The sequence below is a fragment of the Trichosurus vulpecula genome, chromosome 4, assembly GCF_011100635.1.
Source record: "Trichosurus vulpecula isolate mTriVul1 chromosome 4, mTriVul1.pri, whole genome shotgun sequence".
NCBI classification, from domain to species: domain Eukaryota; kingdom Metazoa; phylum Chordata; class Mammalia; order Diprotodontia; family Phalangeridae; genus Trichosurus; species Trichosurus vulpecula.
In genome coordinates this window covers 15,962,663-15,977,821 of record NC_050576.1, presented here as the reverse complement: position 1 = coordinate 15,977,821, position 15,159 = coordinate 15,962,663, and the positions used below count along the sequence as shown (strand labels likewise).

General features: G+C 42.6%; 1 protein-coding gene across 2 annotated transcripts in view; it reads left to right on the top strand.

Annotated features, from left to right (window-relative positions):
• Positions 1–15,159, top strand: part of EFCAB7 (EF-hand calcium binding domain 7) — a 60,615-nt gene that overhangs the window by 24,870 nt on the left and 20,586 nt on the right. For both annotated transcript variants that reach the window (XM_036757432.1, XM_036757431.1), the window contains 2 exons: positions 12,287–12,428; positions 14,667–14,776. In XM_036757432.1, coding sequence (XP_036613327.1) covers positions 12,287–12,428; positions 14,667–14,776 — 252 coding nt within the window. The remainder of the gene's footprint in view (positions 1–12,286; positions 12,429–14,666; positions 14,777–15,159) is intronic.

Below are 15,159 nucleotides of genomic sequence, written 5' to 3'. Positions count from 1 at the left end.
TACTGGTGCTAAACTAAATCAGCAACCCTCTCCTCTATAGAAACCACGTTGTGGTTGTCCTAATCCTAATGGATCTATTCCGTACGATTTCTAGAGCAATCTTAGCGGTAACCGTGTTATTTCTAATTTAAGAAAATGAATGTAAAATTTGCTTCGCAGTTGATATTCTTGGGGATGAGAGAAACTACGGTAGGCTCCCAGGCATTTTAGGGGGACCTGCCCTGGTAAATATGTAGAAAAACTTAGTCGTTTAGGAAGTTTGGCAAACTCAGATCAGTGGAGGGGGTGGGGGGTGAAAACACCTGCAGAGATTTTTGATACTGGAATCTTTTGCCTGCCAAGTAGGTTAAAGCATATGCTGATTTTCCCAGTTTGAAGTCATAGAATCAGAGAACTTTGAGCTGGGAGGGACCTTAGTATAGTTTTTCTGTCCCTTGCACTTAGATGTGATGAAACTGAGGCCCAATGAGGTTAACTGAGTTACAAAGGGCACACAGCTTGCTGATGAACCCAGACCTCCTGACTCCCAATTTCATACTACTCCTGAGCTCTGTGAAGAAATATGTCTAGCTCTTTTCTTTCTTTCTTTCTTTTAAAATTCGCAAGTACTTGAAGGAGTTGTCTCATGGATCTACAGCCAATTTCTGGCTATGTGCATGTGGGATTGGATTCCCTTCTTAAATCTGGGGTACATCTTAATGCGTCTAGTCCTTGCTCCAGCCCCTCACTTTTCTGATCATTGCAGTAAAGTTTATTTCCTGAAGAGCAGTCTTTTTTACTGACATTAAAAGAGTGTTCTCATTGATACCTTTAAATATATTGGTAATTTAAAATGTCAGGCTTACTGTCTTCATAATTTGTTCTTTTCAAGTTGCCTTCTAAATTATGACCAATAACATATTTATATCTTACTAATAAGAACATAATGTTTCTTTAGAGGTTTACGTATCTCCCCTGATTTGGGAGTGTACAGCACCACCTTATGCCCTCTCTAAGGAAAAACAAGCTACTGGTTTTTTCTTCCATTTTGATTAAAAAACAACTTGCTTGATGTATCAATTCCTTACTGTTAGCACTGAGACCAAAAGAATTCTACTCAGCCTCTCCCAGTTTACTCACTGTAACATTCGGGCTCATTGTTTGAGCCAGAGTTAGATTCCATTATTTTCATTTCAGTTGAAATGAACAACAAAATTATGGTACTTTTATATAAAATAATATGTTTTGTATACAAATATACAAACTCTGCAATTGGAGGTTCAGAAATGAACTTGCATTATGTTAATTGGCTCGTTTACTTCTTTAATTTTATCATGTTGCAAAGATACTGAAGCTTGACCAGACATTAGTGTTCCCACATCAGAACCCACCTCGGTGGCTTCTGAAACTGTGGGGGTGCTGCCCCCTAGTCACAGCAGCCTCGGGCTTCCTTTGAAATGTGGCAGATATTCCCCTGCCCCGTCTCTGAAATTGCTGCCCTTTTCCAGCCTTCTCCGACAGCACTAACTCAAGCTTCTTGTTAGACTTCACAGATTTGGCCGCACTGTTTCTACTCATCAGCATTTCCCGTGTATCCTTCCCCTCCCCAAGAGCTATCCCTCTTCACAAAGAATAGAAACAAAACCAGCAAAACTAACCACCCCCTGAAAAAGTCTGACATCCCAGGCAGCCTTCCACAGCCATAACTACAATATTATATCATTCTATCCTCACAATAACCCTTCTTTTCCAGAGACAGGTAGAGTGACTTGCTTAGGGTCACACAGCTAGGAAGGGGCAAAGGCTGAATTGGCGCTGCAGTCTGGCTTCAGTCCCAACATGCTGTGCCCTGTGGCACCCCCTTGCCGCCAGAATCTCCCTCTTCTAAAAAAGGTGAGGGGGAAGAGGTCCTGCTTACATCTTTAAGGGATTCTTAACCTTTCCAGAAAAGAATCTTACCATAGGATTGAAATCATGGCTGACATTTGGATGGGGCTTTAAAGTTTACATAGCCCTTCCCATATATTTATCATTTGATCCTCCCAGTACCCTGAGTTAAGAACATCAGGTATGGTGGCCCTCACTTTACAGATGATGAAGCTGAGACTTTGGGAAGTGAGTGACTTTGTCACAGTCACACTGCCTTTTGGGCAGTAGAACAAGAATTATAAGCTAGGGCCTTGGACTACAGGTCACTGTTAAAATTAAATGGGATGTGATACAAGTTTATTTACAGGCCACCCCAAATCAAAATTTTCAGAGGAAATTTTCCCTGTAGTCTGTTGTCTCCAGAAAAACCCCAGCACACTGAAAAGCTCCTTCTTTCTTAGACTCCTGAACAGAAATGGAACTGCTTCAGAAGTCATTACATTTTCAGACTTTTTCAATGTATTGATCAGTTGTGCTGATGTTTTTTCCTTATATTTGTCATATGAGAGAGTTCTTTGGCTGGGGAGAGAGAAGGCTACGTGGGAAACTATGGTGATGTAAGAACAGAGTATATCATTCCAATGTATTTTTTTTAAGTAATCTGAGCCTGATCTTAGCACAATGAAGGACCTGTACTGACTGCCAAATCTGGCTTTGCTGAGGTAGGCACTTGTTTAGAGGAGACTGTTGGGGAGATCCTGGGCCTGAGGTCCCTTTGGCCTCAGGCTCTGCCCTTGTAGAATGGGTCTGTCAACATTTTCACTAGCAGTTCAACAAGATTTTCCTTTTTGCCCAGACCTGTGGTTTTCTCTGTGTGAGGAAACTCCCAGTGCACATCTGGAGCTCTTCAGTTTACAGACTTAGAGTTGCCTTGTACCGAAGCTGTCTTCTCTGGCCCTCTCGTTTCATGGATGAAGAACATGGGCCCATTTAGGTTAAATGACTGTCCCAAGGCCACATAGGTAGGAAGCATCAGGGGCAGGACACTTTTCTAAGCGTCTTTGGTTCAACACCAGACCGGCGTCCAAGCATGGTGGCTCCGTTGTCTTGATGGAGAATGTAGCTCATTATGATAAGTTTTACAAATCTTTTCCGTTTTTATTTTGTTTGTTGTCCTCTTAGCATTGTTCCTCCTCTTCCCCTTAGGATGGCTTTGTTTGGTTTGATACTTTTCTATGTGTTCTTTTTTTTTTTTTAATGTGTTCTTTAAACTGGTTTTATCCCCACTGCTTCTCACTGCTTTATGAGATCTTTCTGCTCATAATTGTCTATCATCTTTCTTTGTAATATTTTACAGGCAAGTTTATATTCTAATATAGTATTCCCTATGGTAGCTATCTCTTTCTGATTGACATGTAAAGATCCTTGTTAAATAAGGTGCTTTCTGGGCTCCTTGTTGTGGCAATGAATTTATATCAGTTAAACTGCTAGAGGAAATTCTCATAGGTCATGTCGATATGATTTCTATTATCTGTTTCCCATCTTGATTGGCAGTTACTGGTTTAAACAGTTCAGGGTTAAGTTGCTTCAATTGTATTGCATACCTTTTTCTCATTTTTCTTCTTCCCCTCCCCCTGTTAAATATGATCTTAACCCTGATGGATCTAAATTGGGCCTGTAGATAGATGGCCAATTCCCACATCAATAACCAGTCTTTTCCAGTCTGTTAAAATATTATCAGTTCCACTCTTTGTGGTAGTATTTGGTGTTTGCCATATCCGCTATCTGTCGTGCTTTTTCTCAGAGTGCTCATGATGTAAAGGCACAAGGTTTCATTGTTATCTGCAGGTCCTTATCCTCTCTTGTTCCTTTTTCCTGACCCAACATTTTCCATATACTTCTGGCCCCTTCACCTTTTCCCACCATTGCATTGGCATCTCTAAGTTCCAGAGCACACGTTGAATTCACTGTATTCCAGTGATACCTTGAGGTGTGGTGGTGACCCTGAGTTCTTGAAAGCTCTGCCAGCAGAGCATGTGGTTTTAATAGGTCACTCTGTACTGGAAAGTCTTCAAGTTTTGCCCCAGCAACAGATCAAGTCTTTTTTTCTGAGAACTGATCTCACTGACTCTGCAGAGGCACATCCCTGTCACCTGGTGATGAGTTTGCTCGGCCTTGGCCTGAGTTCTTCACAGCACCTTTCTGCTTCCGTTACAGACAGTAGCAGAGGGGGTGAAAAATCACAGGGTGTTAGCACATCAATAAACTTTCATTGAACTGTTGGTACCATAGATGTGAGATCTTGGTCCCTGACCAAGATGTGGACAAGTCGTTGGAGCAGCCGAATTATATTATTCTTGACATTTTGTTCTTTTAGTTTTTAATTCAGTTTTATTTTCAGCTCTGAACCCTTTCCTTCCTACTACCCCTTTGTCCACATTGAGAAAGCAAGAAAAACAAAACCTGTTACAAACACACGTAATTAAGCAAAACAAGTTCCCACAGTAGGGGTGTGTGTATCCATCCACACACACACACATACATATATACACATGCGTACATATATGTGTATATATATATGTGCCTCACTCTGCACTCTGAGACCATCATCTCCCTGTGTGGAGGTGAGTCACATTGCCTTTTTTTCCTTCTGTAAATGAATCCAGAAAAAGGCAAGGAGAGTTCATAGGTGCTCTTTGGGAAGGCAAAGAAAGTCGTTGGTGGAGGGGATGTCATCCTGTACCCAAAGGTAACAGCAAACATTATTTCATGGAGGGAGTCCTCAAATATTATGTTATTATGGTGTGTTTGCAAAAATACCGCCATGAAAATGATGACAGGTTTATGCAGCCATGTCAGTCATTGTAGGTGAAGTAGTAGAGAAATTCTTTAAAAATCTTGATAAGCCCCTCTAGATTCTAACTGTACAGAATCATACCACAGAATTATCATTTAATGTTACGTAGTTCCTCAAGAACGGTGTCTCAGTGTTTTGCTGCAATGTTTTTAAAAAGAAAAAATTTGAAATGCTAATTAAAATATGATTTAGGTTCAAGAATTGAAATAGACTAAGAAATCACCTTTTTGTGTGTAAGCCTGATCTACCTGCTGGTAGTTGCTTAGTATCAGATGATGAATTACCTGAAATTACTTATGGGAGACTTACCTAGGAAATGTTTGTGGAAGAACATTCAGGGTCCAGTGGACATCAGCAGCCCTGCTGTCTTGCCCTGAACCCAGAAAAAGTTGCCAAGTTTTGCCCAGCTGAGAGGTTTTTAGACTCCAAAGGAGGGTTTCTTAGAGAGTGCCTTAGGAGAAAAAGAGACTGGAAGAAACTGGTGACATCTCCTCTTTGTCAGTGTGTTGGTAAACAAAATAAGCTCTTAGCACTCAGTTCAACCAAGTGCCCTTGAAGAGTTTGGCCTTTGTTTCCTTGAATAGATTGGGAGTCCTTGGAGTCCTCCTTACCTCAGGGGAGGGCCTAGTTTACACATGGGTTTGAGTGGCATGTTTAGGACATCAGAGGCTTTTAGACCACATGGGTTTAAGTCGCCTCTTTGTGTCAATTCTAGGTCACGTGGCTGAGTCGCATGTGTGACTCACCCTTGACCCTGAAAAAAGATATAAAACTGGGGGTTGGCTTTCTCTTTTTCGGAGCTCTTACCCACAGCCCGCACGTGACTCTGGGCCAGTCCTAGTTATGAGCTCCTGGGCTGAACCTAGATGTTGGTAACTATGAATTGTATTTGTTCTGTATGTTGATGTTTGTAATTTGTTTGTATTTTGCTCTGAAGTTCAGGGTGTTGGCTTTTTCCCTTGAACTAAGTGACTGGTATTTGTATGCTGGATTAAAGTGAGCTCGTTAACCCCTTAACGTTGCTTTCCTTACTAAAGCAGAACCTGGGCTTTTGCAGCGCACTGGTAGCATGCTTGTTGTTGGGCTTGTGTTGGTCTTTCACCCCCACAACAGCTGGTAGCCGGATTGTTGAAACAGTAAGGGGCTTGTAGTCCAGGAGGACTGTCTTGCTACGTTAGTGTTACCTGATTTCTCTGTTACTCACAAGTATCCTACTTTCTGAATTAGAAACTCTGACATTCTTTTATCTGCCCGCACCTCCCCTTCCTAAATCTATTCCTTACTCTCATCAAAGTCTCCAGTCCCTTCACTCCTTAAAGTCCCTTTCGCAGACCATTTTGCCTCCTCTGACTTCACTTTCCCCTTGTTAATCTCCACCCCATAGTTAGCCATTTCAGCTCTGTCCTCTGCTCACCACTCATCCCTGACCCTATTTCAATCCTGGGTCACTCCCACCATCCTCTCCTTCCTTATACTCCTAAGAGGCTGAATGGAGCTGAATCAGCCTGATTAGGTACATTATAAACTCATATTATACAACCTCAGCCAGGCCCTCTGCATCGAGGTAATCTTTTTACTCCTCCCTAATTGATGCCTTATCTCATTCTCTCCCAAAACCCTTCAAAATGTTCTCTTCCCTCCTCAGGCCTCCTAGACCTCCCCTGTCCCTAGTCCACCACCTCCTCACCTCTTTCTGCCTTCATATGAGGCTCTTGCTTCTTACCTTATTAAGAAAATGGAGACCACTCAAAGTCAGCTCCCTTCACTCACATTCTCTTCATCTCAAAACACCTCGACATCATCCCCAGTGCTCTCTTTCTTTCCCATCCCTTCTTTGCCAAAGCCAACTTCTCTTCATGTGCCATTGATCCTAGCCTTTCCCATGTTCTCTAGCAGATATCCTCAATCATCTACCACCTCCCTCTCTCTCCTGGGTCCTTTCCAGCTGCCCTCAAATACTCCCAAGTCTACCCCATCCTTAAAAAAACCCTCACTAGACTCTGTCACCCCCTGGTTTACTAACTTCATCTTCTCCCTCCTTTCTCAGAAAAGCTTGTTGAAGAAGCTGTCTGTACTCACTTCCTCTTCCTTCCCCAGGACTTTGTAGTTTGGATGACATCCTTATTACTCAATGAAACTACTCTCTCCAAAGTTGCTAACCGCTAGTCATTGCCAAATCAAATAGTCTTTTCTTGGTCCTCAGCCTTCTCTGCCTCTTTGCAGCATTTGATGCTGTCAGCCACACTTTCTTCTGGCATCTTCTGGCATCTCTAGGTCTTCATGACATGGTCCTCTCCTGGTCCTCCTCCTCCCTGTCCAACCATTCCTCCTAGAACTCCTTTGCTCAGGGCTGTTCTCCTGGAACCCTCCAGGCCCCTGACAAAAATAAGATGGTCACCTGTTTCTTCTAACCTGTCATTAACGTATTTTCCGTATCATATCCTCTAAATGTGGCTAGTCCCCAAGGTTCTGACCCAGGTTCTTTTCTCTTTACACTGTCCCTCTTGGAAACCTCATCAGCACCCCAGGATTTAATATTCCTCTCTATGCTGACTACTCACAGATCTATCCCTCTGGACCCAGTCTTCCCCCTGAACTTAACCCCAACATAACCAGGTACCTATGGGACATTTCAAACAATGTTTGCTGGAGCATCTCACGCTCAGCATGTCCAAAATTGAGTTCATTATTTTTCCCCCAGAACCCTCCACTCTTTCAGACTTAGCCTATTTCTGTGCAAGGCATCAGGTTCTTACCCTCAGTGTTATCCTAGAGGACTCACTGTCTCTCACAGCATGTATCTAATCAGTTGCCAGATCTTGCTGTTTTCACCAGCATCCAACACCTTCTCTCAGTTCACATAACTACCTCCTTAGTTCAGGCCCTCATACCTCCTCATTAGATTATTCCAATAACTGCCTCATTGGACTCCCTGTCTCATCTCTTCTCCAGCATCTTCTCCACACTGCTTCCAGAGGGATTGTTCTTGTGTGCACAGCTAACTCTTTACCTTCTGAGCTCAGCCCCAAGGACTCCCTGTTGTCCCTAGAATAAGGTACTGCTCTGGGTAGCTTTCAGGCTCCGTCTTTCCAGCAGCCTCTCCCATACTTTGCACTAAAGCCAAACTGTCTCTGTTTCTTCCTCCATGGCATTTCATCTCCCACGTGCATACCATGACCCTGGCCATCCCCATGCCTGAAGCCCCTTCCTCTTCACCACCGCTTCAGAGCTTCTCTCCCTCACTTTTAGACACAGCTCAAGCATGGCCTTCTGCAAGAGTCCAAGTCCACTGCCCTTCTGCCAAACAAAGTCGTAGTGAACTAGTTGGTAGTTATTGTCTATATATTCATTCTGTACATACTTAAATATGTACTTGTCACCTGCACGGTGATATCCATCCCTTGGGAGTAAAGATTGTTGCATTCTTTGTATTTTCATCCCCAGTGTTTATCACAGTCCCTAGCACATGGTAGGAGCTTAATAACATTAATGATGACGATAGCTAGTATTGATATCTCACTTTAAGCTTGAAAAGCACTTTGTACTCCCAGCAACCCTGTGAAGTGGGTGCTATTATTGTCCCTATCTTACAGATGAGGAAACTGAGGCACAGAGCGATCCTGTGATTTGTCTAGGATCACACAGCTAAGATCTTAGAGAAGATTAAACTCAGGTCTTCCTGATGCCAAGACCAGAGTTCTGTCCTCTCTGCCACTTGCTTACTGTTTGATTGATTGACTCCGTAAGCATATTAAATGCTTGCTGTGTGCTGTTTGTTTTCCCAGGTACTAGGGGAACAAAGACAAAAACAACACAGTCCTTTCTCTTACAGAGATTACTTTCCATCAAGGGAAACAACATTGCATAAAAAGTTCAGACAAAAGGATCAGCCATGGAAGCTCAGAAGAGGCTTTTTGTAGTGGCTCGTACATTCCTGGAAGGGATTCTAGGAAGAGGCAAGGAAGGATGGCGTGCTGCAGTCTGGGCCACAGCCCATGTGACAATGAGGCTTTGGCTGTGCCGGAGAGGCCCGGGAAGGGCAGTGGTGTATGACCCGGGCTCAGAGATGGGGGGGCCTGGGGAGGCTTTGAAAAATGAACTGGGGACCTAAGATTTGGTCTTAGAGGCAACCAGGAGTCAGTGGAGTTTGGCAAGGAGGGAAGTGATGTGGCCAGACCTGCGCTTTGTGCAGGAAGTCTGCAGGAGACAGGGAGAGCAGCTAGGAGGCCATTGCAGTAGTCTGGGCAGGAGGTGATGAGGCCCTGAATGATGAGGGGAGGGACTGTGTTGAAGGTCTTGTAGAGGTCGCAATGACGATATCTGGCAGCTGAGGGGATATGTAGGGTAAGGTTGTGAACCTGGGGACTGGAGAGATCAGGGCACCCTCAATAGGAACAGGCAAGTTGGAGGGCTCGGGAGGAAGATGCCAAGTCTAGTTTGGGACTCACTGGCTATGGAGCCAGTCCGAAGGCTGCTCCGAGACCCCTGAGAGGTCATCTAGCCCAGCCAAGAACCACAGAGGCAGGGTGACTCATGAAATGAGCCAGGATTGTCAGACTCCCAATCTAGCCCTCCTTCCGCCACACCACAGCTTGCTATTGTAAGACAGTGGAGAGTGTGCGGGGCTGGGAATCAGGAGACCAGGGCCAAGCAGCAGGGTGACAGTACACAAGTCATTATATGCATTGGGGCTCAGTGTCACACTGGGAAGTGGGACGTGTCTGGCTGTATTGTTAAACTCCTACTATGTGCACACCTCTGTGCCAGGCCCTAGTGGAGATACAGAGCTAATTCTCAGTGCCTGCCTTTATGAAGCTTCCTGTTTAGCAGGGAGAGTGTAACCCACCCATATATATATATACATATATATATATATATATATATATATATATATATATATATATATATATATATATATATATATATATATATCACTGTATGCCTTTAATGCATAGGAGAACAGACTATCATGGTAGAAACCAAGTGCTATGTGAAGCACAAGTAAGTGACAATCAGTGACTGCCATCACTGGGGAAGGAGAGAGCTCCCACACCTGTAATTATGTTAGTAGATGGATCCCCTGGATGAAGAGATTCCCTCCGTGGGTTGAGCTTGGGAAGCGCAGAGAGGTTAAGTATCTGGTTGAGGGTCACACAGCCAACACTTCTGAAGTGACGCTTGACCCAGGGCTTCCCAACTTCGAGGACAACTCTGTCCCCTATACAACTGTGGCTCTCTTCTTCACAAATATGTTAGTTAAATTTATATCTGATCTCAGGTAACATGATTAGTTTTGAATAAAAAACCATGTGAGTCTCAAAGTGGTCTGCAATTTCATAGAGAAGTAAACCTTTATGGAAGAGATTGTAGACAATATAATTATCATCTAAAAACTAATTGAAATTTTAAATTGTATTTTAAGACATTTGCCTTTGGTTGATGATGACAGATAAAGCAGAGAAAGAAAGATACAATTACCTCTAATTTGGAAACATGTTCCTCTTGGAGACAAGACCTGATAGAACATGTCTGCATAGACAGATGATTATACCTTTCCTTCTCTGCTTCATCAGTCATCACCACCCCAGGGCAGATGTGCTGTGTCTGCGTTGGGTCAGCATCTTTGTAGTCCATTCAAGTTCCAGTCTAGGAGGGAGCCATATGAAATCATGCTGCATTCTTCTTTGCCTTTAATGGTTGAACTTGGAACGTTGTGCTTGAGCCTTTGGCCTCCTGGTGTTCTAGAACACCTAACTCTACTTTCCTTTGCAAGTGTGATCAAATAGAAATAGGACTTTTCTAGGAGTGCTGGTCCCTAGTCCTAATCCCTCCCTCACCTCCTTATGAACCTTTGAATTTGGCCAACCTGTGTTTAGATGAGTTTTTTAATTAAAAATTGAAATTATTGATATTCATTCTCTCTCTCTCTTTCTCTCTCTCTCTCTCTCTCTCTCTCTCTCTCTCTCTCTCTCTCTCTCTCTCCCCCCCCCCACCCCCCCCCCATAGGAATGTTGCAAAATTGCTAAAATAACATATCTGAAAGGGTTTTTAGTTCTTTGGGGAAAATTTTGAAACATAAAGACTTCCCTCTTTGCAAGATGTGGCTATGAAGTAATGAGACTGGTTTCCTTCTCTGGTTTATGGGAAAAGGTACCCATTACTTTATAGTCCTCCCTTGTATTGGGAGCCATTCTTGAGCTGTGGGGTGACCTCACTGGGCCTCTTCTAAGATGAGAGGGTTGGACGAGATGGCGTCTGTAGTCCCTTAGAGCTCTAGAGCATGATGCTAAGAACTTAAAGTTACCCCCGAATTATTTCTATTATTTAATTTCTAAGTATTTAAAACATAAATTGTCCTTTCTTTTTTAAAATAGTATAGGTGACTGAAAACTAATAGTTTGTCATTGTTAGCAAGACTTTCATTTGCTCATTTTAAAATTCAGTTCTTTTCAGGCAAACCGAGATGCCACAGAACTTTTTAAAAACTCCATTTTTAATTTTCTACTGAAGAAGTTATTTTTAAACATAAAAAGATTTGCCCTTAAAAATTTGAAGGTGAATTTAGCCTCGACTATATGATGTCTTCCCTTCCTTTATCAGAACCAAAGTAAATAACCACATCAGATTAAATACGTTTTCATGGTTATTGTGATACATCTATTACCTACCTTTCTCGGAAGTATTAGAAGATCATTAAAAAGCTGTTATTCAGATATCCTTACAGAACATTTTTGCAAGAAGTGGACTTTATAAAGCCGACTGCAAAGCCTTCTCTAGGACTCTTCTAGTCCTAGAGACCATCTGCCAGTTGGACAGAAATATGCATGTGACTTGGGAACATGCTAAATCAAAGGCTTTCGTCTGTTTATTTGTGTTCATCCCATAATTCCACATTACTCTGGAACAGCAAGCTGTTTGTTTTTTGCTCATGTCCATGGTCTCATCTTCATGCTGGAGAAGGCTTTGTTCTGAATTAACAGGGGCAAAAAATTCATATCAGGGCCATGATATCCTAGTTATTCAGGTCTGATGTCTCGAGATCATTTTTACTGTTTCCTTTTTCCCTATAGCCAGTCAGTCATCAGTTTCTCCTAGGTCTCCTCTCAGTGGCCCACATCCATTCCTTTCTCCTACTCCTACTGTGGCAATAGCCAAAGGTTTCTCCTATCTGGACCCTTGTAACGGTCTCAGGTCCTGCCTCCTTCCATCCTTTCTCTTCCCTTTCTCATCCAGCCTGCACCAGCCTCAGCAGGCTTCCTCTTGGTCTCCCCAGTGAAGTCTCCTTCTTCACTGCTTTCACTTTGACATTCTCTTCTCAAAATCCTCTTGTGACTTATAAGCGTCTACAAAGCCAAGTCCATATATTCACTGCTCCTCCCAGGCTGGTCCCCACCTGGGCATGAAGCTTATGTTCTAGGGAGACTGCTCTTTTTTTTTAATTTTCTCCCAAACATCCTGTGTCTCCTCAGGCTCCAGGATTTTTGTTCATAATGTTCCCTCTCATTCCCCACGTTTTCCATCCCTCCAAATTCTTCCTGTCCTGCCTTGACCAGGCTCAAATACTGCTGTTCTCATTTGCAGGAATGGCAATGTGCACAGTCAAAGGGCTGTTTCTTCTTGGAAGAAAACGGTGAGATTGTTAGTCATCAGTACAAGATCCACGTGGCCCAGAGGTCCACGGCTTATCTTACTATCAGACCCCTGAACCTGAGTCAAGAAAAAGGCAAGTTTGTAGCTTCTAGCTTTTCTTTTAGAAAGTCGGTGAACAGATATCATCACTACAGGTGTCTATAGGAGTATTCTGTGTTCCCATTTCATGAAGAAATCAACTCCCACAGGAGGGAGAAGGCTTGCTACCAGTAATAGAATTGCTTTGGATATCAATAGGGTTTTAAAATGTTTTAATATATGAAAGCAAGGAAAAATATGATGCCTTTTGTTAGTATATGATGGAAAGGTAGTCATCAGCACACTGATTTTTAGATTTTCTACTTCTGACCTTAATTGTTTTTGTTGTTTTAATAAGCTTGAAAAAATCTCATTAAGCATTGAAAATCCTGCTCTTCCCTCAAGTTCAATGCCTCTGGGATGGTAAATATTGGGCAAGATGTTTTTTTCAAAGCTCAAGTGACCACAGAACAATGAAATTACCAGCATTTTTGACTCCAAGGTCTGACACCAGAGGGATTTAAACGTCCTTTATTTAGTTGTTTCAGCCATAAGTGGTCCTGCTCCATCGTTATGCATAAAAAAAGGATGTTATTAAATAACACGTGCACGTGTGCTATGCATTGCTTGCTCACTTCTTGTGATGAACCTTTCAGCAGCTTGGTATGTAAACATTTGAGGATTTTTTCCGATTGTGATGTTGTGTATATACTACGTATGTACATCCCAGTCTTATATTGATACTATTCATGTGTGTACGTAGTATTGCAATTAGAAAAATCCTTAAATAGAAATATGTATGTATATATGTGACCTTTGATTTCATCCATGTAGTATAGAAATGCTAATGTAAATGGCATCTCATCTGTAACTTCTGTCATTTCTAGTTGAGAGCTGCCCAGGGGTCCTGAGCAGTTGAATGCCTTACCCAGGGTCCCCCAGATATTGGATATCAAAGGCAGGGCTTGGCCTTTCTCTTGTACCATTGCTCTTATCTGATGTGCACATTTCCTCCCAACCTCGGACCTAAAATTGAAATTCTAAAGATGGTCACTCGTAGGCATCACAGCAAAAATGTTGGGCCGTGTTTTCATCATTAGTGTTTGTGATAAATTACAGTTTTGGTCCTTCAGTGAAAATTACTGGCTGCTACTGTTCCCCCTCCATACAATATATAGACAGAGAAAAATCCCTTTTGGGAACTGTTTCTAGTTTCCAGTACTCTTTATTTTTACGAAGTTAACTTTTATTCATAGGATATGAATTTATTTAGCAAAAATAATAATAAATAATACTAATAAGTAACCTTTATATTCAGTAATTCATTAAACATTTATTAAGCCAGGCAGTGTGCTTAGTTCTAGGGATACAAATAAGAAAAAGACAGAGAAATCCCTGCCCTCAAAGAGCTTACAGTCTGGTGAGGAGGGAGACAGCACACAAAAGGAAGCTGGGAAGGGGGTGGGGAGGACTGCCGGGTGTCTTGTTCCACGGAGCTCTAACCAAGCAGAGCTGCTGATGGAAAATACCATCAAGAGGGCCTACTGTGTGCCAGGCGCTGGGCTAAGCCCTTAGCAGTTATTACCTCATTGGACCCTCACAGCAGCCCTGGGAAGGAAGAGCCAAGATTATCCTCCCCATTTTACAGGTGAGGAAACTGAGGTAAACAGATTGGATCTATTTATTTCATCAGAAATTTTGAACAAGAATTGAAGGTGACAGCTAGGTGGTGCAGTGGATCGGGTACTAGACCTCGAATCCCGAAGACCTGAGTTCAAAACCACCCTCAGACACTGACAAGCTGGGTGACCCTGGCTAGCTCTGGCTACCCCCATTTCATCTATTAAATAGAAATAATAATACCTCTGTCCCAGGTCTTTGTGAGGCTAAAATGAGCTCGTAATCGTAAAGCACTGGCAAACCTCAAAGCAGTATGATACTGTGGACTGCTATTCACAGTGGCCACATTCAGTAAGTCTGTAAATGAAAGGGGATTATTGTATCAGAAATTATTAAATTGGGCACTGGATTGAGTGAGACAGAATTCCTGTCCTCTAGTTTAAGACTTTAAGAAGATAATTAACACAGACTTTCTTGTGCAGTGCATTAGGTAGATGTCTCAATGCTAAATTTTTATGTCTGAAAATAAAAAAAGGTGGAATAGGCCATTTTTGAGTGTTTAAAAAAATTTTGGTGGGAGGGAACTAGGGCGTATTTGCTGGCTTGCTGTTACTTAAGAAAAAGGCTAATTTATTGTTGCTTAGAGGAGTTTAAGGATTTTTGTTTGTTTTAGGATCATCGTCTCCTTGGTTGTCCGTGGATACTGCTTTGTATCTCCTCAAGGAAAGTGAAGGTCAAGCGAATCTACAGCTTGTGTGTTTTACCGAATTGCGGAATAGAGAAGTACCCATTTTTCTTCACATTTCTTGTATTAATTTTTAAAATGCCATATGTGCACAGGTGAGGAGAGTTCAGATGTGAAGTAGAGAGAACATATTCTGTGCATGCCGCAGAACATTGTTTGTTGGGAATTTTGTCAAAGGCTGATTGACGGTCTCATGACCAGGAGCCCTGAGTCGCGGCCCTGTCTGTGCCTGTTGGACTGAATGTGGGCCCATAAACAAGTCACAGACCCGCATCCATGACTCCTAACACCTTAGATTCCAAAATTCAATCCAACAAACACCGAGCTCCTGCGCTCCACAGGGGACTGGGCGGGCGCTCAGGGAGATAAAAGTCAACCTCTTCCCACGAGGAGCTGCTGTTCTAATGGACACAGACAAATA